Source organism: Choloepus didactylus, chromosome 1 (assembly GCF_015220235.1).
Source record: "Choloepus didactylus isolate mChoDid1 chromosome 1, mChoDid1.pri, whole genome shotgun sequence".
Taxonomy (NCBI): domain Eukaryota; kingdom Metazoa; phylum Chordata; class Mammalia; order Pilosa; family Megalonychidae; genus Choloepus; species Choloepus didactylus.
Window position 1 is genome coordinate 108,882,508 of NC_051307.1, and position 20,900 is coordinate 108,903,407.

Sequence of the window (20,900 nt, forward strand, 5' to 3'; positions counted from 1 at the left end):
ATGTAGCTTATGAGGGGTGACACTGTGATTGGGAAAGCCATGTGGTTCACACTCACCTTTGTCCAGTGTATGCATGGATGAGTAGAAAAATGGGGGCACAAAAAAAAAAAAAAAAAAAAAAAAAGGCACCCAGTGTTCTTTTTCACTTTAATGTACAAAAATTAATTTTGCTGATGGATGCACAACTATATGGTGATACTGTGAACAACTGAATGTACGCTTTGTATGACTGCATGGTATGTGACTATATCTCAATAAAATTGAATTATTAAAATAAAAAGGCATACCACAAAGAAAAATAATTAAAATAATATAATACTAATATGGGAATAAATATTAATAGAGTCTAGACCCTAATGTGAAAATGTAGAAAACGGATGGATAAGCTGATAATTGAAAGACAACTGTCATCCATATGAAAACCATAAACGTACTAATCCAACTCACACCATCCACAAAAACAAATTCAAACAGGATTGTCATCAACCTCACTTCAGCCCATTCTCATTATCATCATCAATAACTATACTACTTCTAAAAATCTCATTTCCAAGTATCTTACTCTGACCACCAACCCTAATCTTTCCAGCTCAATTCAAAATCCAACTATTTTGTGACCCCATTTCTTGGCCACACCAGTTTTCACTATCCATCTTTATGAAATTCGCTTCCCTCCTTACTCAGCTTAGATCCTATGACATATCACTACAATAACCTAACCAATTAAAGTGAGAATTCAATGTATTGAAAGAACAGGGTTTTGGATGAAATATCTACATACATGCTGAAGTCCTTAAAAATGATTGCAAGAAACTCAGCACGTGGACTTGCTGTCTTCCCCCTTACATGGGACATGATTCCCAGAGGTATAAATCTCCCTGGCAATGTGGGACATGACTCCCAGGGATCAGCTTAGACCCAGCATCATAGGTTTGAGAAAGCCTTCTGGACCAAAAGGGGGAAGAGAAATGAAACAGTTAAATTTCAGTGGCTCAGAGATTTGAAATGGAGTCAAGAGGTCACTGGAGGTTATTATTATGCGTTATATAGATACCCCTTTTTAGTCTTTAGTGTATTAGAATAGCTAGAAGGTAATACCTGAAACTGTTGAACTGCAATCCAGTATCCTTGATTCTTGAAGACGATCATATAACTATATAGCTTATAAGGTGACCGTGTGATTGTAAAAACCATGTGACTCACACTCCCTTTATCCAGTGTATGGACAGATGAGAAATAAAATGGGGACAAAAAGTAAATGAATAATAAGGGCAGAGGAGGGGCATGGGATGTTTTGAACGTTCTTTTTTACTTTTATTTTTATTCTTATCTTTATTTTTACTTTTTGGAGTAATGAAAATGTTCAAAAATTGATTGTGGTGATGAATGCACAACTATATGATGATACTGTGAACAACTGAGGTACACTCTGGATGACTGTAAGGTATGTGAATACATCTCATTAAAACTGCATTTAAAAAGATCATGGCAAGAAAATGGTAGAGAGAAAAATCAATAAGCCAACTGTTAAAATCTTTCCAGAAAGAGAGGGAGTAACTGGGAAATAAGAAGATGATTGCAATAAGGAGGAGTAATAAATCATGATATTTCAAAGAAGCTGAGGTTTTTAGGGAGGAGGGAAAAGGTAGTCTAGAAGCGACAATTACAAGCAAGGAAGATATCGCTCCAGCTCCAGATCCCATGGTACATGGGGTGTAGGAGAAAGAAACAGCTTCCACGTGAAAGGTCTACACAAGTGGTGTTCTCAGGGTACAACCATATTTTAAGAATCAAGAGTAAAGGGAATGTTCTAAACAGAGTTGAAGATACAGGAGATTCTACTAATGATAAACCATAACTACATTCATACAATGAATGTATATATGATATGCAACATCATATAAAGATGTCCAAAATATGTTGCTAAATGAAACAAGCAAATTTCAAAATGGTATGTACAGTATCATTCCATCTTTGTGAAATAACAACAATAAATAACAGACAACTACACTACATTAGTATATATACAGAAAAATATCATTACGGATTATTCCTGGGAGGGTGAGATCACAGGGAACTTTCAACATTAAATATCTGTACTGTTAGAATTCTACATTTAATTCTATCACATTCTGAAAGTCACCTGTTCAGTGAGACAGTTATGTGCAAGGGGGAAATTCAGGCTATAATTATATTGTGGCCAAGAGCCAAAGCTGAGTAAATTATTAGTAACACAAGAATTTCCAGTTAAGTCACTTTTCTTCCACTTCAATAAATCTATACCTCTTAGGTTAAATAACTCAAGTGCGCTTACCTAACTTCCACAAGATCATTTGGTTTATAGCTGGGATGAAGGAAGAACCAAACTTTCTTGACAAAATGATTAATGCTGGGTTCTCTACGAGACCCTCGGACATATACCATCCACTTATGGGTTGACTGGTCATTTTCTTCCCTCTTATCTGGAGGTATATACCTAGAGAAGAGAAAAAGAAACCAAAAATCTTTTGTCTTTCATAAACCTAACAAAACTCCCACTTAAAATGCAATTAAAGCTCCAGCAATATTTAATAGCCATATAGGCTAACCAAAAAACCTGTCTTTACAGTTATTATTTTTTCTTTCTAAAACATTGGGGGTGGGGGGCGGGGTTGAAGGGGCAAATATCTTTTATTTTAAAATTATCAGCCTGCAATTAAAAAAAAAAAGAAATCAAATTTGCTTCTCTTGCCAAGTGGGTACCTGAGATAAGCTGTCATTTTTTTATTTCTGGGTTAGAACCTTTAGCCTTTGGGTTGATTCCAGTCAGGTTTTGGGGTGCTAGAACTTTGCTATCAAGAAAGTTGCACGTGGGACATGACTCCCAGGATGAGCCTGGCCCTGGCATCATGGGATTGAGAATGACTTCTTGACCAAAAGGGGGAAAAGAAATGAAACAAAGTTTCAGTGTCTAAGAGATTTCAAGTCGAGAGGTCATTCTAGAGGTTATTCTTATGTATTATATAGATATCCCCTTTTAGTTTCTAGTAAAAACTGCTAGAAGGAAACAACTGAAACTGCTGAACTGTAATCCAGTAGACTTGATTCTTGGTGATGACTGTATAAGTATACAGCTTTTATCATGTGACCGTGTGATTGTGAAAACCTTGTGACTGATGCTTCCTTTACCCAGTGTATGGGCAGATGAGTAACAAAAGACAAAAAAATATATAAATGGGGGAGAGGGGGTGTAAAGGGGTATGGGATGTTTTGGGTGTTCTTTTTTATTTTTTTCTTTATTTTGGAGTAATGAAAATGTTCCAAAATTGACTGTGGCAATCAATGCACAACTATGTGATGATACTGTGAGCCAATGATTGTACATTTTGGATGGATTAAATGGTGTGACTATATCTCAATAAAATTGCATTAAAAAAACAGAAGGTTGCAGCTGATGTCTTTCCTTGCGAAAGCCAAAACAAGCCATTTCCTTAAGTCTCAACCATGTAAAATGAGCACCTTTAGCCCTCCCTTATGTGTGCCTTGACTTTATTTCATGAAGCCCCTAGGAGACTCTCCCTTCTTACATTCTGGTGGAATGGCCTTCTATCTGCTACCCCAAGCCTATGGTTGTCCTAAGAAATGCAAAAGGCCAATTCCCCCAACCCAGTTCTTCTTCAGGAGTGTTCATGTCCAAGGCTAGCATGTCTTCTGTTTGGTTTATTAAGCAATTCATATTTTTATTGCTATTAGTAAATATGTGTTCTTAAAAATCATGTTTTCTAAGTTTGTAGCTGTCATACAGAAACACAATTGACTTCTGCATATTTATACTGTATTCAATAATCTTGCTAAGCTCTTTCATTAATTCTAATACTTTAGCAAAAATTCTCTTAGGTTTTGCTATGCAGACAATCATACCATCTGTTAACAATGGCATTCTGTTTCTTTGCTAATCCTTAAGATTTTAATTTTTCTTATCTGCTATATTAGGATCTTCAAGTACAATGATGAACTGAAGTAGAGACACCAGGCATGTCTTGTCTTGTTCCTGATAGTAACAGGCTAAAGAGAAGGCTTTCAATATTGTACGACTGAGCATGACATATGCTGTAGGCTTTTTGAAGATATTCTTTATTGAGTTAACTAAATTCTCAGTTTGGCAATTTTATCATCAATGGATGTTCAGTTTTGTCAAATGTTACTTCTGCATCTTTTCAGTTGATCATGTTTTTCCTCCTTTAAATTGTTAATGTAGTTAACTATAGACATCAATTTTTTAATGTTAATCCAAACTTGTACTTCTGGTCATGAAATATTATCATTTCTATAGTTCTTTAATTCAGTTTGATAATTATTCTGTTCTGGATTTTTGTATTTATATTCATGAGTGTCAACACCCTAGAATTTTCCTTTCCTTATGAACTCCTTGTCTGGTTTTATTAACAAAGTTATGATATAACAAGCATTATCTCTTCTTCACCAGAAGATTTCAGGTAATACTGGAATTATCTGTTCCTTGAATATTATATAGAAATTGCTTGTAAAGCAATCTAAGTCTAGTGGTTTGGTTTTGTTTCTTTGGTGGAAATTTTTATTAAAATCAGTAACTCAACTTATTTAGTAGTCTAAGACTACTGGTTTTCATTTCCTGAGTCATTCTGATTAACTATATTTTCCTAGGAATTATCTAAATTTTCAAATTTATTTGCACTAAGATGTTGTTTCTTCTCATTAATTTTGCAGCACCTGTAGTTATGGCTCTTTTTTCATATCTATTATTTACTTGTGCATTTTTTTCCTTAACTAATTTCACCAGAGATTTGCAAATGCTATGTTTATTTTTTATTCTATGTCATTTGCTTATCCTTGCACTTTTTAAATTCTAAATGAGATGCCTAGTTTATTAATTTTGAGCTTCTCTTCTACTGAAGTCATTTAATTTCCCTGAGTTTGGCTTTGTAAGTTTTGATTTTAATATTTAGAAAAAAATATTTTAATATGATTTTTCGTTGACTTGTGAGTTGCTTGGAACTGTTTTGAATTTCCAGACATATACAAGCTTTCTAATTACCCTCTTTGTCATATATGTCTAACCTGACTGCATTTTGTTCAGAGAAAATAGTCTATATGATACAAATCCTTCTGAGACTTGCTTTTTGGCTTACTACCTGGTCAATTTTTGTGTTTAAAAAAAATTCTTTTTTTTAATTGTTTCATGTGATGTGATGTTCAATTAAAAAACTGTTATGTATACATGAGTGTGTATCTTTTTTTAATGCAATTTTACCGAGATATATATTCACATAACATACAATCCTCCAAAGTGTACAATGAGTTGTTCACAGTATCATCATATGCATATCTTTTTATATTCTTCCCAATCAATGCTTTGTTTGATCTATCAATTACTGAGAGAGAGGTAAATTCTCTAGTACAGTAGTGAAACTGCCAATTTATCTTTAAGGTTCTATTTTGATTTAGACATTTTAAGACTATATTATCAGGTATATACAAGATTCAAACTTTTTTGTCTTACTGGTGAACAGAACCTTTTAATCACCATGTAGTAACCATCTTTACCTTTGTCAATGCTTTTGGTCCTAAAGTCTGTTTTAACTGATATTAATATGCCTACACTGGTTTTCTTTTGGTTAGTATCTACCTGCTATATCTTTTTCCGTATGTTTATTTTAAATCCGATCCGTGTTTAGGCATGTCTCTGATAAACAACAGAAAGCAGAATTTTAGATAATTTTATTCCAATCTAACAATCTTTATCTTTTAACTGGAGAGTGTAGACCATATGATTATGGACACATTTAGATTTGTTGCTATTAAATTATTTTATACTATTTGTTATGTTTTTTTCTGTTCCACACATGTTCTTTCCCTCCCCCCATCTTCCTTTAGAATCAAGCTTTTTGTTCCTTTTTCCATTCCATTTTCCTCCTATTAGTTTGGAAATTTAAACCTCTATACCCATACTTTTAGTAGATATCTTATTTTAACAAGCATTCTTAACAAAGTCTGGAGTTAATCAATATTTTTAGTCTTCTCCAGAACAAAACAAGGATTTTAGAACACTGTAATACCACTCATTTCCTAGCTACTTAAAACCTATGATAAAGCAATATTTAGTTCTAGCTAGTCTTAAAAGAGAGAGAGAGAGAGAGAGAGAGAAAGAAAGAAAGAAAGAAACAAACAAACAAACAAACAAACCACTAAAAAACTTACAAATTAGACACGATGGTTTGAAAAAGTCAGTGACTACTTATCCCCAATATTCTCTTAGCCTGGTGGGTCTACCAGATCTCCACTCTTCTGGAAAAGAGGATTTCCTCTTCTGGGTTTACTTGTTTTATACTATAGTTAAGATACCAATTTTGCCACTTCACACAAACTATCAGTACCCTTAACTGAATGCACACTACCTCCAAAATACTCACTCTAGAAAAGCAGAATTCTGGTTAACTGCCTTAATCAGATTTTAAGCTTCTATTTAAATACTATTACATAAACCATCAAGAATCTTTATTTTGATTATCCTGAGATTTTCACGTACGTATTTGGGTGATCAAACAGGGATGGAAGTTTTGTTTTACAGCAATTTTTGCTCTAATTGTTGTTCCTACTTAGGTTTTTCCTCTAAGTAATTATCATAATCCTTTGTTTTCAATAACTTAATCTAAATTGACAACTGTTATAAATGCATCAATTTCTTCATCAAATATTTACTAAACAACAGGTACCATGAGGTACATAAAAAACAGACAGAGCTTGTATCCCAAAGAGATTTCATTCAGAACTGGGAAAAATACATATATAAATAGGATATGACCATCTCATATGATAAAAGTGACAAGAAGAGAACACTGAGGAAATATACCTAACGAAGGAAGGAAAGGGCAAATAAGACTTCCTAAGGGAGTTAGCTAAAACTGATACAGTATAAAATCTTGCCATTGTGATCCATTTTTCTCCATCAACTTAATTCCTTCCATATATTTATGTCTGGGATCCAGTATATAAAACATTCTTATGCTATTAGATGATTTACATTGTTTTATCCAGCCCCTAGACAACATGAGACTATACTGTTAAAGATATAGCCATATAGCTTGGAGAAATTCTGCCTCCATGACCTGCTCCACAACCTTTCATTACAAATTCAAAACATTTCAGTTTGAGCAACCAAATAAATATTTTTAGGAATTAGCTAAGACCCCCAAGGACAGAATTAGATCAGAAGTCAAAACTTCCTCAGAATTTACACATACATGTGCTTGCAACCTTTAAATTCAAAGCTCATGTTTCAGAAATTTTTACCAAGAAGAATTTTATTGTAAGTCAAAGACTGACAGATATACTAACGAATAAGTAGACCAAATTTATCTACTTTGTTCTCATGTCTCAATGACTTGGTTAGATTTATGCCCCTTTGGCTAGCTTTACAGAGCCACTAAAAAAACAAACCTAAAATGAGGTTTTCAGGAGGAAAAAAAGTCCAAACACCCAATGCATGTAAATCCTTCCACTTCCAAAAAGAAAACAAAGAGTAGTAAACTGGGTCCAAAGCAGAGGAATCAGGTTTCAGTCTGATTAGCGCAAATTACAAAAAAAAAAAAGAGGCATGAGATTGTAAACTTAGAGAAAAAAATGTGGTTTTGAAAGTTAAGATATGAAAGCAGTGCCTGAGAATTTACCATTCCTAATGGTTTCAAATATCTAATAACTAGAATCTTTTACAAACTACAAATTAAACTATAAGAAAGAGTATTATAAAGTTCTGTTTAGTAAGCAAAGTATAAGATTACTTTACAGTCTCTTCTCTGGTAACATTTTAGAGAGCACGCCTTCCCCTTACTTATTTAACTAGGCAGATGGCATTGTATAGAGAGGCAGCACAGAGGAAATAATACCCAAATGCAAAACAGAAGACCCAGATTCAAATACTGACTGCTTTTGCCTAAACATAGCAAAGTCTTTGGATCACAGTTTACTTTTGAAATAATTACAAGTTTGGGAAGTTGAAATAAGTAAGCCCTAAGGCCTCTTGTGTACTGTAATACTATGCTAAGAGTATTTATACTATACCAAAGCCTTAACATAAATGGATGGTTGAAACGAAACAATTCAACTTCATACTCACTTGGACACATTGCCCACTACTATTGTTTTCTTTACAAAAAGTCGTGAAGTCTCATCCCCTGGGAGATCAATATCCCGCTGATCTGTTTTATGGGAGCCAGTAATACCAGAAGTGTCCTGAAAGAAATCAAAATCAATATTCATTTTCAATTTAAATTGGGCTATTTTTAATAGGCTAGAAACCACAAGATGATAAAAGGTATAACAGAAATAATTCAGATTTTATTGCAGCATTCTTCTTTGTGGCACCTCTACAAATACTGCATTAATTCATGTAAGTCTCTATACTTTATTTCCAAGTGCATACTTTAATAGTCATACACATCTGCTTTGTATATGCAAATAGGATGTGTAAGTATACACAAGAAACTATCAAAATGGTTACCTCTGGGACATGAGACTGGGGATAGAGCTAAATAGAATTTACTTTCTATATAGACTTCGGTACTACTCAAAAATTTTCCATGAGAAGCAATATAAACACAATGGTTTTAAGTTTCATTCTATAACCCTCAGGCACATACTGGAAGCATATATGTCTGGCCCAATCTGTCTGGTGGTAGGCTGAGGGACTCACTATCCCGTAACTTGCCCTGTGTGTAGAAGGCAGCTCACAGAACTTCTCACAGAATGCTATGGGAGAATAATAAAATCATGCTGCCAGGGGCGAGTGACTGCTGGCTATAGGACATACAGTGCAGTGCTTAGGACACTGAGGAAACTGTTTGCTAGAGTCATTCAGAACCCTGTAAACAGGGAAACTTCAAGAGCCACACATGCATACTCAAGACGACAGACATGCGCAGAAGGGATAAGGAAGGGATCAGAGAGGTCCTCATGCTTGGGCCTGGAGCTCCTCTCTAAACTCACTGTATGGATAAGCCCTGAAAGAGAGAACTTGCACAGATCAATATGCAAAGACTGAGAAAGTGCATTTTTTTCCTCCTTTTTTTTTATTTTGTAAAAATAGACAAAGCTCTGACATTATACTAGCTGGACACAAGATTAAGGAAAAAATGCCTCAGAGTTTAAGTTCTAACAGCAACACATTAAAATTTCAAAATGGCTCTTTTTTGCATAGTTCATTTTCCACGGCCAGCTGCAACCAGGAGACCATCATCTTCTGACACTAGGAATACTATTGAAAGCATTTAAAATACATATTCAAAATCCCAAAGACTCAAACTTGAGCTGAAATTTAAAGTCACACTGAAGTTGTAGAGAGAATTTTCGGGAAGATGGCAGAAAAGGACAGGCAAAGAAAACTCCCCTGTGGAATAACTAGAAAAAAGGCAGAAAACGACTAGGACAGCAGTTCCAGGGTAAGAGCAGCCAGAGAAGGACCTCTACAATATAAAGTGGGGACTTGGTTGAACGAGCAGAGAAATTACGCCTGAAAGGACGGGGTGAGTTTATTCAACAGGGACTGTAGCCAGGGCTGCCAACAGGAAGCCAGCCAGTCAAGCAGGGATGGGAGGAGCCCAGCACTCCCACACAGCCATCTCAGCAATTAGCTGAGGAGATAAACCTTCTCAGTTCCAAAGTCAGGAGTTCCCGTGAGGGAACTATGAACCAGTGGACCAGTGTTGTCTGCACACAGAAAACTTGGTGCATTTATTCTTCCGCCATGGAAACCGCAGCGTGCACAGGCAAAAGGTGGAGATAAGTGAAGGAGTCACATGGAAGCATGAGGAGCCCCTCCCCCATGCCAGAGGCAGGGACCTTGGGAGCTGACTAAAAGTAGGGCACTTTCGAACTGGCTGAGTGCTAGAGAGGGTGAGATGCGCAGCCCCACAGTTCAAGAGTGATCTACTCAGAGGCCTGGGAATCTTCCAGACACACTTGACGCTAAGCAGACTCTGCTGCACCGCACACATCCCACCCACCACTCCCAGGGCTGTCAGTCCCCAGTGCATATGGAGTAATGCTGTATTGACTGGATTTCGACCTTGTTTGAAACCAATGAGCATGAAGCCATAGTCAGGGAAAAGTGGACTTGAGGGGAAGAGGTGGCTCAAAAGTACCATCTGCTAGGAAGACAGGGAAAGTACACTCCAGCAAGCTGTGAATCTGCTAAATTTTATAAAAATGTCCAGTCTTGCACTCCCCAAAATAACCTTATCAAGTCAATAGAAAACCCAAGTCAATAGAAAACCACAAAACATATGAAGATTCAAGAAGATACGGACAAGCCAAACAACCAAATTAAAAAGCCAGAGCAGACACAGAACTTGGAGCAAGTCACCAAAGATACACACAAATCTCCAAAACAACTACAATGGGTTGGCTAAAGACATAAAGAACATCAAGAAGACATCAGAAGAACATAAAGACGAATTTGTAAGCATAGATAGAAAATTACCAGATCTTACGGAAATAAAAGAACTGTAGATCAAATTAAACAAATACTAGAGACACAATAGCAGATTAGAAGAGGCAGAAGAAAAAAAAACTGAACGAGAGGACAGGGCAACTGAATGAAAATGCACAAAAGAAAAATGGAGAAAAAAACAAAAAAATGTTAAATGGATCTCAGGGAAATGGTGGAAAACATGAAGTTCAAACACTGAAGAGGTGGGAAGAATATTCAAGGAAATAGTTGAGGAAAACTTCCAAACCCTTACAAAAGACATAAATCTACAAATCAAAGAAGCCCAATGAACTCCAAATAGAATAAATCCAAATAAACCCACTCCAAGACATATACTCATCAAGTTTTCAAATGCTGAAGAGAAGAAAGTCCTGAAAGTAGCAAGAGAGAAACAATTCACCACATATAAGGGAAACCACGTATGACTAAGTACTGACTACTTAACAGGCACCATGGAGGCAAGAAGGCAGTGGGATGACATATTTAAGACTCTGAAGAGAAAAACTGCAAGCCAAGAATTCTTAATCCCACAAAGTTCTCCTTCAAAAGTGAGGGAGAGTTTAAAATTTTCACACATTAACAAATGCTGAGAGAATCTGTTAACAAGAGACCTGACCTACGAAAAATACTAAAGGGAGTTCTATCGGCTGAGAAAGGAGAGAGAGGTCTGCAGAAGGGCATGGAACTGAAGAGTATTAGTAAGGGTAACTGAAAGAGAGAGGGGAAAAAATAGATCTGACAAATAAAAAACAAACAATTAGATGGTTGCTTCAAGAACTGCCTTTACAGTAATGAATGTAATGGATTAAACTTCCCAATTAAAAGATAAAGACTGGCAGAATGGATTAAAAAGTAAGATCCATCGATATGCCATTTACAAGAGACTCATCATAGACCCAGCAACACAGAGATTGAAAGCGAAAGCCTCAAAAAAAATATTCCACGCAAACTGCAGGCAAAAGAAAGAAGGGGTCACTATAGCAGTATCAGACAAAATAGAGTTTAAATGCAAAGATGTCATAGGAGACAAAGAAGGACACTATATAATAAAACAGAAAATCCACAAATAAGAAATAATAATCATAAATGTTTACGCACCCACTTAAGGAGCTCCTAAGAACATTAGACAAACATTGGCTAAACTGAAGGGAGCATTAGATGATTCTAAGATAATAGTGGGAGACTTCAATACACCACTCTCTTCTTTTTTTTTTTTTTAACCACTCTCTTCTATAGATAGAACAACTAGACAGAGGAACAATAAGGAAATCGAGAACCTAAACAATATGGTAAATGAATTAGACTTAACAGACATATATAGATCATTGCATCCCAAATTACTGAGACATACATTCTTCTCAAGCGCTCATGGAACATTCTCCAGGATACATCATATGCTGGGGCACAAAACAAGTCTCAATAAATTTAAAAAGATTGAAATTATTCATAGCACATTCACTTACCATAATGGAATGCAACTGGAAATCAAAAGCCACCAAAGAACCAGAACTTACACAAATAAATGAAGGTTAAACAATGCACTCCTAAACAATCAGTGGGTCAAAGAAGAAATTGCAAGAGAAATCAGTAAATATCTAGAAATGAATTAAAATGAAACAAAACATATCAAAACCTATGGGATGCAGCAAAGGCAGAGCTAAAAGGGAAATTTATATCTTTAAATGCATACATTAAAAAGGAAAAAAGAGCTAAAACCAACGACTAGCTAAACAACTGAAAAAGCTAGAGAATAAACAGAAAACTAACCCTAAAGCAAGTAGAAGAAAACAAATAACAAAGATTAAAGCAGAGATAAATGAACTGGAGAACCAAAAAAAAAAAAAAAGCAATAAAGAGAACAAAGAAAACCAAAGGTTGGTTCTTTGAGAAGATCAACAAGATTGACAAACCCTTAGCTAGACTGACAAAGTCAAAAAGAGAGAAGACCCAAATAAATAAAATCAGAAATGAGAGGGGGGGGGTCATTTCTATGGATCCTGAAGAAATTTTAAAAATCATAAAAGGATACTATAAACAACTGTACACCAACAAATGAGATAACCTAGAGAAAATGGACAATTTCCTGGAAACACATGAAAAACCTAGACTGGTCAGACAAGAAATAGGATAACTCAACAAACCACTCACAGGAGATCAAATCAGTTATCAAAAAGTCTTCCTGCAAAGAAAAGCACAGGGCCAGATGGCTTCACAGGGGAATTTTACCCAACATTCCAAAAAGAACTGATACCATTCCTCCTCAAACTCTTCAAAAAAGGTGAAGAAAAAGGAATACCACCTAACTCATTTTATGAAGCTAACATCACTCTAATATCAAACCAGATAAACATAATAAAAGAAAGGAAAAATACAGGCCAATCTCCCTAATGAATTCAGGTGAAAAAAATTCTCAAAAAAAAAAAAAAACAAAAAAACTTGCAAATCAAATCCAAAGGCACATTAGAAGAATTATACACCATAACCAAGTGGAGTTCATTCCTGGCATGCAAGGGTGGTTCAACATAAGAAAATCAATGTAATACAACACATCAACAAATAAACAGAAAAATAAAATGATAGACTCAATAGAGGCTGAAAAAGCATTCGACAAAATTCAGCATCCTTTTTTGATAAAAACACTTCAAAAGGCAGGAACTGAAGGAAACTTCCTCAATATGATAAAGAGCATATATGAAAAACCCACAGCCAGCATAGTACTCAATTCTGAGAGACTGAAAGCCTTCCCCCTAAGATCAGAAATGAGACAAGGATGCCCACTGTCACCTCTACTATTCAACGTTGTGCTAGAAGCTCTAGCCAGAGCAATTAGGCAGGAAAAAGAAATAAAAGGCATCCAAATTGTTAAGGAAGAAAACTGTCATTATTTGCAGATGATATGATCATCTTGGGAAACCCTGAGAAACTGATGACAAAGCTCCTGGACCTAATAAACAAATTCAGTCAAGTGGTGGGATACAAGATTAATGCACATAAGTCAGTAATGTCCCTATACACTAATAGGGGTCTAACTGAAGAGGCAATCAAGAAAAAAATTCCATTCATAAAGCAACTAAAAGAATCAAGTACCTAGGAATAAATTTAACGAAAAATGTAAAAGACTTCTACACAGAAAATTTAAAAACTTTACTACAGAAATCAAAAGGAACCTAAATAGGTGGAAAGATATTCCATGTTCATGGATAGGAAGGTTAAACTTCATTAACATGTCAATTCTACCCAAATTGATCTACAGATGCAACACAATTCCCATCAAAATCCCAACAACCTATTTTGCAGACCTGGAAAAGCTAGTTAACAAATTTATTTGGAAGCAAAAGGGACCTCAAATTGCCAAAAACATTCTAAAGAGAAGAATGAAGTGGGAGTACTTACATTTCCTGACTTCAAAGCGTATGATAAAGCCACAGTGGTCAAAACAGCATGCTACTGGCACAAAGATAGATATATCAATCAATGAAATCAAATCGAGACTTTGGAAACAGACACCCAGATCTATGGTCAACTGATTTTTGACAAGGCCCCCAAATCCACTGAACTGGAACAGAATAGTCTCTTCAAAGGGATGGACAACTGGATATCATATCCAAAAGAATGAAAGAGGACCGCTATCTCACAACCTATACAAAAATTAATTCACAGTGGATCAAGGATCTAAATATAAGAACAAGTACCATAAAACACCTAGAAGATATGGAAACATCTTCAAGACCTAGTAATAGGAGGTAGCTTCTTAGAACTTATAACCGAAGCACAAGCAATGAAAGAAAAAATAGTTAAATGGGAACTCCTCAAAATCAAAAGCTTCTGTGCCTCAAGGGACTTTGTCCAAAAGGTGACAAGGCAGCCAACTTAATGTGAAAAAATATTTGGAAACCATATATGTGGTAAGAGACTGATATCTAGCATATATAAAGAAAAATACACCTCAACAAAAACTGTACAAACAGCCCAATTACAAAATGGGCAAAAGACATGAAACGACATTTTTCCTAAGAGGAAATACAAATGGCTGAAAAACACATGAAAAAATGTTTGTCTTCACTAGCTATTAGGGAAATGCAAATCAAAACCATAATGAGATGCACGTCACACAAACAAGAATGGCTGCCATTAAACAAACAGGAAACTATCAATGCTGGAGACAACGTGGAGAAATTGGAACTCTTATGCACCACTGGTGGTAATGCATAATGGCACAGCTACTGTGGAAGTCAGTTTGGCGGTTCCTCAAAAAACTAGATATTGAGTTATCTTATGATCTGGCAATTCCACTATTCGGCAATATATTGAGAAGATCTGAAAGCAGTGACACGAAGAGTCATCAGCACACTAATGTTCACAGTGGCATTATTCACAATTGCCAAAAGATGGAAACAATTCAAGCATCCTTCAACAGACGAGTGGAGAAACAAAATGTGTTATATACATATGATGGAATACTATGCCCCAGTAAGAAGCAATGAGGTCCTGAAACGTGTGACAACATGGATGAATCTTGAGGACATAATGCTGAGTGAAATAAGTCAAACACAAAAGGAGAGATGTTGTATGTTATCACTAATATGGACTCCCCGAATAATGTAAAATCAGTATTATAAAATGCAGAATATAGGGGACCTAGAGATAGAAGCTAGAGAAAGTGGAAGATGACCTAATATGTACAGACCTGTTAACAGACTGAACTTAAAGGCATGGGAAAGGGCAAGGGTGATGATAGCTCATTAACGTGACTGTAAGTATTAGTGCCATATTGAAGAGGAATATGATTGAAAAGAGTTGACTAAAGGCATGTATTGCATAAATTAGCACTACAAATATAAGTAAGTGCTTATAGGACCTACTTCTAAGGCATGACCCTGTACAAAGAATTAACAGAGTCATATATGGGGAAAACTACATATTGCATACTACGGACTATATTTAATAGGAATATTTTACTAGTACCACACTATTACTAGGGATAAAAAATTATGGGATGATAAAAGCTTTGGGGTGTTCTGTGTTAAGATAATGGTTTAAAATTGAGTGGTGATGATTGTACAACTAAGTGTAGATAATGTGAGACACTGATTGTTTATCTGGGACAAAATATATGCCATATGAAATTAGGAACCCCCTACTTAACAAGTCAAACCCTCAATCTTGAAGACTGCTCTTGTGAAACTTACGGCTGTAAAGGGGAGGCTAAGCCTACCTATAAGTATGCTTAAGAGTGACTTCAAGAGAACCTCTTTTGTTGCTCAGCTGTGATCTTTCTCTCTCTAAGCCCAAATCTGCAAATAAAGTCATTTCCCTCCCCCCTAGGTGGGACATGACTCTCAGGGGAGTGAGTCTCCCTGGTGTCACAGGAAACGACTACCAGGAATGAGCCTGGCCCTGGCATCAAGGGATTGAGAACACCTTCTTGACTAAAAGGGGGAAAAGAATAGTAAGAAAATGAGACTTCAGTGGCTAAGAGATTTCAAAGAGTCAAAGAGCCTGTCCTGGAGGCTATCTTATGCAAGTGTAAGCTAGATATTCCAAATGCCACAGTATGCGAAGCCCGGATCAACAGTAGTCCTGAAAATCCTAAAGACACCCAGGTCTCTATCATAGACTGTTTAAAAGTTTCACCCACTAAGTTTATTTTTCAGAAACTTAAATCCTCCAGTGTTTCTATCCCAGATAAGTCCCACAACCCATATGCAACAGCCTCTTCAAGAACATCAACCAGATGCAGCCCCTTTCCCCATAATATTGACACCCCTCTTCAATATGAGCAAGTTAAGGGTGGTCACTGCCCAGATATTCCTGAAGACTGAGACGGTAATCAAATGAGAGAGAGGAGTAGTAACAGGTTAAGTCAGGATTTAACAAAGGATTACAAATACTGAAGGAAAAAAAAAAAAAAAAATATATATATATATATATATATATATATATATATATATATATAGTCTATAGGGTATTAGAACAGCTAGAAGGAAATAACTGAAATGGTGGAAGTGCAACCCATAACATTCTTTGACATTTGCTCTATAAGTACTTGTTAAATCGTACTTTGAAAGTTGTCTGTGTATATGTTATATTTCACAATAAAAAATGGTTAAAAAATCAAAATGTCCATGTTTCAACAAAAGACTACAAAACATACACAGAAACAGGAAGCAATGGCAGGGGCAAAGGAGATTAAAGCATGAGAAACTATCAATGAGAAGGACCTGACAAAACCAACTAAGGCTTTAAATGTAGTCAAAGAGCTAAAGGAAAACATGAACAATGAAGAAAAAGAACTAAAGGAAATCAGGAAAATGGTAAATGAACATAAAAAGAATAACAATGAGATGTAAATTAAGAAAAGGAACCAAACAGTTGAAGACCACAGTAATAGAAAGTTAAAATTCCTTAGAGGGGTTCAATAGCAAAATGAAGTTTGCAGAAGAGAGAATCAGTGAACCTGAAGATAAGACAATTGAAATCATCCAGTCTGTGAAGAAAAAGGAACAAAGAAGGGAAAAAAGTGAACAAAGCCTCAGGAACTTGTAGAACACCATCAAACATACCAATACACATGCTGTGGGAGCCCCATAAGGAGAACAGAGAAAGGAGCATAGAGAATATTCAAGGAATGATGGCTGAAAACTCCCAAAATTTAATGAGACATGAATATACACATTCAAGAAATGCAGTGAACTCCAAACAGGATAAACTCAAGTAGACCCACACCCAGCTATGTTAGAATCAAATTGTCGAACGCCAAAGATAAAGAGAGAATTCTGAAAGTCACACAGGGAAAACAATACGTCACATACAAGGGAGCTTCGGTAAGATTTCTCATTGGAAATCATGGAGGTAAGAAGGCAGTGGGAGAGCTGCCAACCAAGAATTCTCTATCTGGCAAAACTGTCTTTCAAAAAGAGGAAGAGATTAAGATGTTCCCAGATAAACAAACGCTGAGGGAAGTCAGGGCCACTAGACCCGCCCTACAAGAGATGCTACTGACAGTTCTGCAAGTTGAAAGGAAAGGACAAAGAGAATAGATCAAAGACACATGAAGAACTAAAGACCTTCATGAGAGTGACAACATGGGTAAATACAAATGCCAGTACTATTGTATTCCTGGTGTGAAACTCCACTTTTTACTTCCTACAGGATCTAAAAGGCAAATGCATAAAATGTAATCATAAACCATGTATAAACATGTAATTTGTGACAAGAACTACATAAAGGTGGGGGAACAGAGGGGTAAGGGAACATCGTTTGTGTATACTGTTGAAGTTACTACTGTTGAAGTTAAGCTGGCATCAAAGCAAATGAGACTGGTATAGATTCACAATGTCAACTTCAAGCCCCATGGTAAGTACAAAGAAAATATCAGAAAATATACAAGAGAATATGCAGAAAATTTACGTCTCATATAGACAGAAATTAAGAGTATAAGTTGCCAGGGACAGGGTACAGAGGAAATGGGAAGTTAATACAAAATGGGTGTAGTTTATTTAGTGAGATGGAAAAGTTTTAGAAGCGGAAAGTGGTGAGGGTATTGCAATATTGTGCATGTGATTAATCCCATTGAACGGTCTTGCTTGGGAGTGGCTGAGATGGCAAAGTTCATGTTGTATATGTGTTCCCACAATTTAAAAAGAAAAGAGCAACTAAAGAGATAATGACAATAAATGCAATGTGATCTTGGATGGGATCTAGCAAGGGAGAACATACACAAAGTGACATATTGGACTATGAAAATTTTCAAATATAGAAATTAAGCTTTATATCAATGTTAAATTTCTTGTACTGGGTAACTACACTTAAGGAAGTCACATAAGTGAAAATCCTTATTCTTAGGAAACACATATAGCAGTATTACATGTTCAAGGAGCATGGTGTATACAACCTAACCTCAAGTGCTCTGAAAATGAAATGATAAATAAATAGATTAAAAGAATGAATGATATAGCAAATGTGGCAAAAGGTTAAAATTGGTGGATCTGGGTATGTAGGGGTTGGAGTGGGGAGGGGTATGCTAGAGTTCGCTGCATGGGATATGTATTTTAATTTTTTAATTTAATTTCCTTTAATTAGAGAAGCTGTAGGTTAACAGAAAAATCATGTAAAAAATACAGCGTTCCTATATACAACCTCTCCCATTATTCACACTTTGCATTAGTGTGGTACGTTTGTTACAAATGATGAAAGAATATTTTAATTGTACTAACTAATGTCCATAGGGTTTATATTATTTCTTAACTGTCCTGTAAGCTTGAAAGTATTTCAAAATAAAAAGTTAAAAAAAAAAAAAGTTTGACTCTGGAGGCAAACTACCTGGGTTCAAATCCTAGTTCTTCCATTTACTAGATGTAAAATTTTTAGCAACTACTCAATCTCCATGTCGAAATTTCCTCATCTATAAAATAAGGATGATAACAGTACCTACCTCATATGATTCAAGTTATTTACTAATATACAGTGCTTAGAAAAGTTCCTGGCACACAGTAAGTGTTAAATGTTTGGTACATAAATACAAGCATGTATTGCAAAAAGATGTGATGTTTCTAAGTCCTATGACCAGTATGATCAAAATTTTTTTATTAAAAAAATGCAAATATTTGCACTAAAACAATACTGGAAAGATACAAGTAAATCTACATGTTAAGAATTCTGATTTGGGGGTGGTGACATTATCAGTGATTTTTCTATTCTTTTTTTATGTTTACGTTTTCCAATTTTAAAAAATGTACATATCTGAATTTTTAATCAGAAAAATAAACAGGTATTTTAAAAGGGAAGAAAAGCATATCCTTGATGTCTGAGTATTGGAAAGCAATCTGGAAATCTGCCTCTATCTCAGAATACCTGACTGAAAAGAAAACATTGGTCCAAATGCAGTAGGGACTCTATAGCCAAATGTTAAACCAAGAAATTCAGAGTAGCTTGAATTGGGAACGTAAATAACAAATTGGTGGGATCAAAGAGCAACAAATGGTTTTCAATTCTATTATTATTTGTCAAATTTCCTACAGCTATTAAAGTGTCTTAGAATGTCAGGTTTCACAAAGGAAACTGCTGAGGAGTTACTGCTCTTGAGAGAATAAACATGGTAGAGGAGAAAGACACTGGGTTCTAAGCAAGGTGACAACACTGCCAATTCTTTGAGGTTCCTGTCTTATCTACACAATGGCATCCAGGAGTCCTGCAGTGAATAGCAGCCCTGAGTTCTAAAATCAGAAAGACCTGGGTTTAATTTTCAGTTCTGCTAACTTTTGGACAACTACTATTTTAAAGCTTTAAATATAACTTTGAGGCTGTATCCCCATTCCTAAGGGGAAACAGTTTCTTCCTAGGGTTCCTATGAAGATTAAATGAGATAATATGTGCATAGATATTTTGTGCATAATTAATAAATACTGGTTCCCATCTGTTTTGGATCCCTCTCATTTATCCAACTTACTCTTCCAGTATTTCGGCTTGGTCTCTGTTCTGTGTTATTTGACAATCTTTCCTCTATATCCACATTGCTATTATTGTCTTTGTCAGATAAGAAGTCATTGTGTTGGGATAAAGAATCACTTTCTGAATGATTGGCTGATGGTGTTTCTGATCTCTGATTGGCAGGAGATGATGACCTAGAAGGTGATTCCAAAAATTTCTTGATAGCAGGATGATTAAAAACCATTGTATCATATGTTTTTGAACCCTGCAAAAAATGAAAGCAAGCAAACTTTTAATCAAATCCACTGAAAACTGACAAAATCTTGATCTTTCCAACACCCTTAGTTATGTCATGATCATGCTTAAAATCCTTCAAAATCTCCCCACACCTATAAAAATGAAGTCTAATTTCCTTAACATGACCTAAACAAATAAAACGAAAATTAGAGAGGCATAAATAATTATACAAAGATTCTAGCACTATAAGCTAAAGATGTAGGGTTCTCTGAGTGTAAATGAGAAAGAAAGATAAATATCATATACAGTAACCTATGGAAAATGAGGTTTGAATTTTAAAAAGTAAGTCTTATTGTTTTACACAAACACATAACTGAGCTAAATAAAATATCCCTGTTAGGAAATGTAAAAATAAAAAAAATGTATATATATATATATGTTATCTACAACCTGGAGTAAAATATAGTATAGAATGCTCTAAAACAATTAATACTGATATATAAAGTCTGTTCCCAGTCCAGTACTAAAGCCTAGAATATCTTTGTGTATTTTGTTACTTGGATACAAAATACAGTATGTGATCCACTAGCTATGTTCCTAGGAAAACTAGCCTTGAAAAACTGTGCTATTAAAAGAATCATTTTACTTTGATAAAAGGAGCCAGAGACTAGCATTTCAGAGTCAAAGCAACAAAGTTGTTGAATTTGAACAATAAAAGTTTTTCACAGCTAAA

At 35.4% G+C, this 20,900-nt stretch overlaps 1 protein-coding gene across 8 annotated transcripts in view; it reads right to left on the reverse strand.

The window, feature by feature from the left end:
• Positions 1-20,900, reverse strand: part of YEATS2 (YEATS domain containing 2) — a 194,662-nt gene that overhangs the window by 108,118 nt on the left and 65,644 nt on the right. For all 8 annotated transcript variants that reach the window (XR_005217407.1, XM_037839564.1, XM_037839566.1 and 5 more), the window contains exons 5-7: positions 19,950-20,195; positions 8,132-8,247; positions 2,315-2,476 (exon numbers count right to left, since the gene is read on the reverse strand). Coding sequence is in view for 7 of the 8 variants with exons in the window: in XM_037839564.1 (XP_037695492.1) it covers positions 2,315-2,476; positions 8,132-8,247; positions 19,950-20,195 (524 nt within the window). In the remaining variant the exon portion in view is untranslated. The remainder of the gene's footprint in view (positions 1-2,314; positions 2,477-8,131; positions 8,248-19,949; positions 20,196-20,900) is intronic.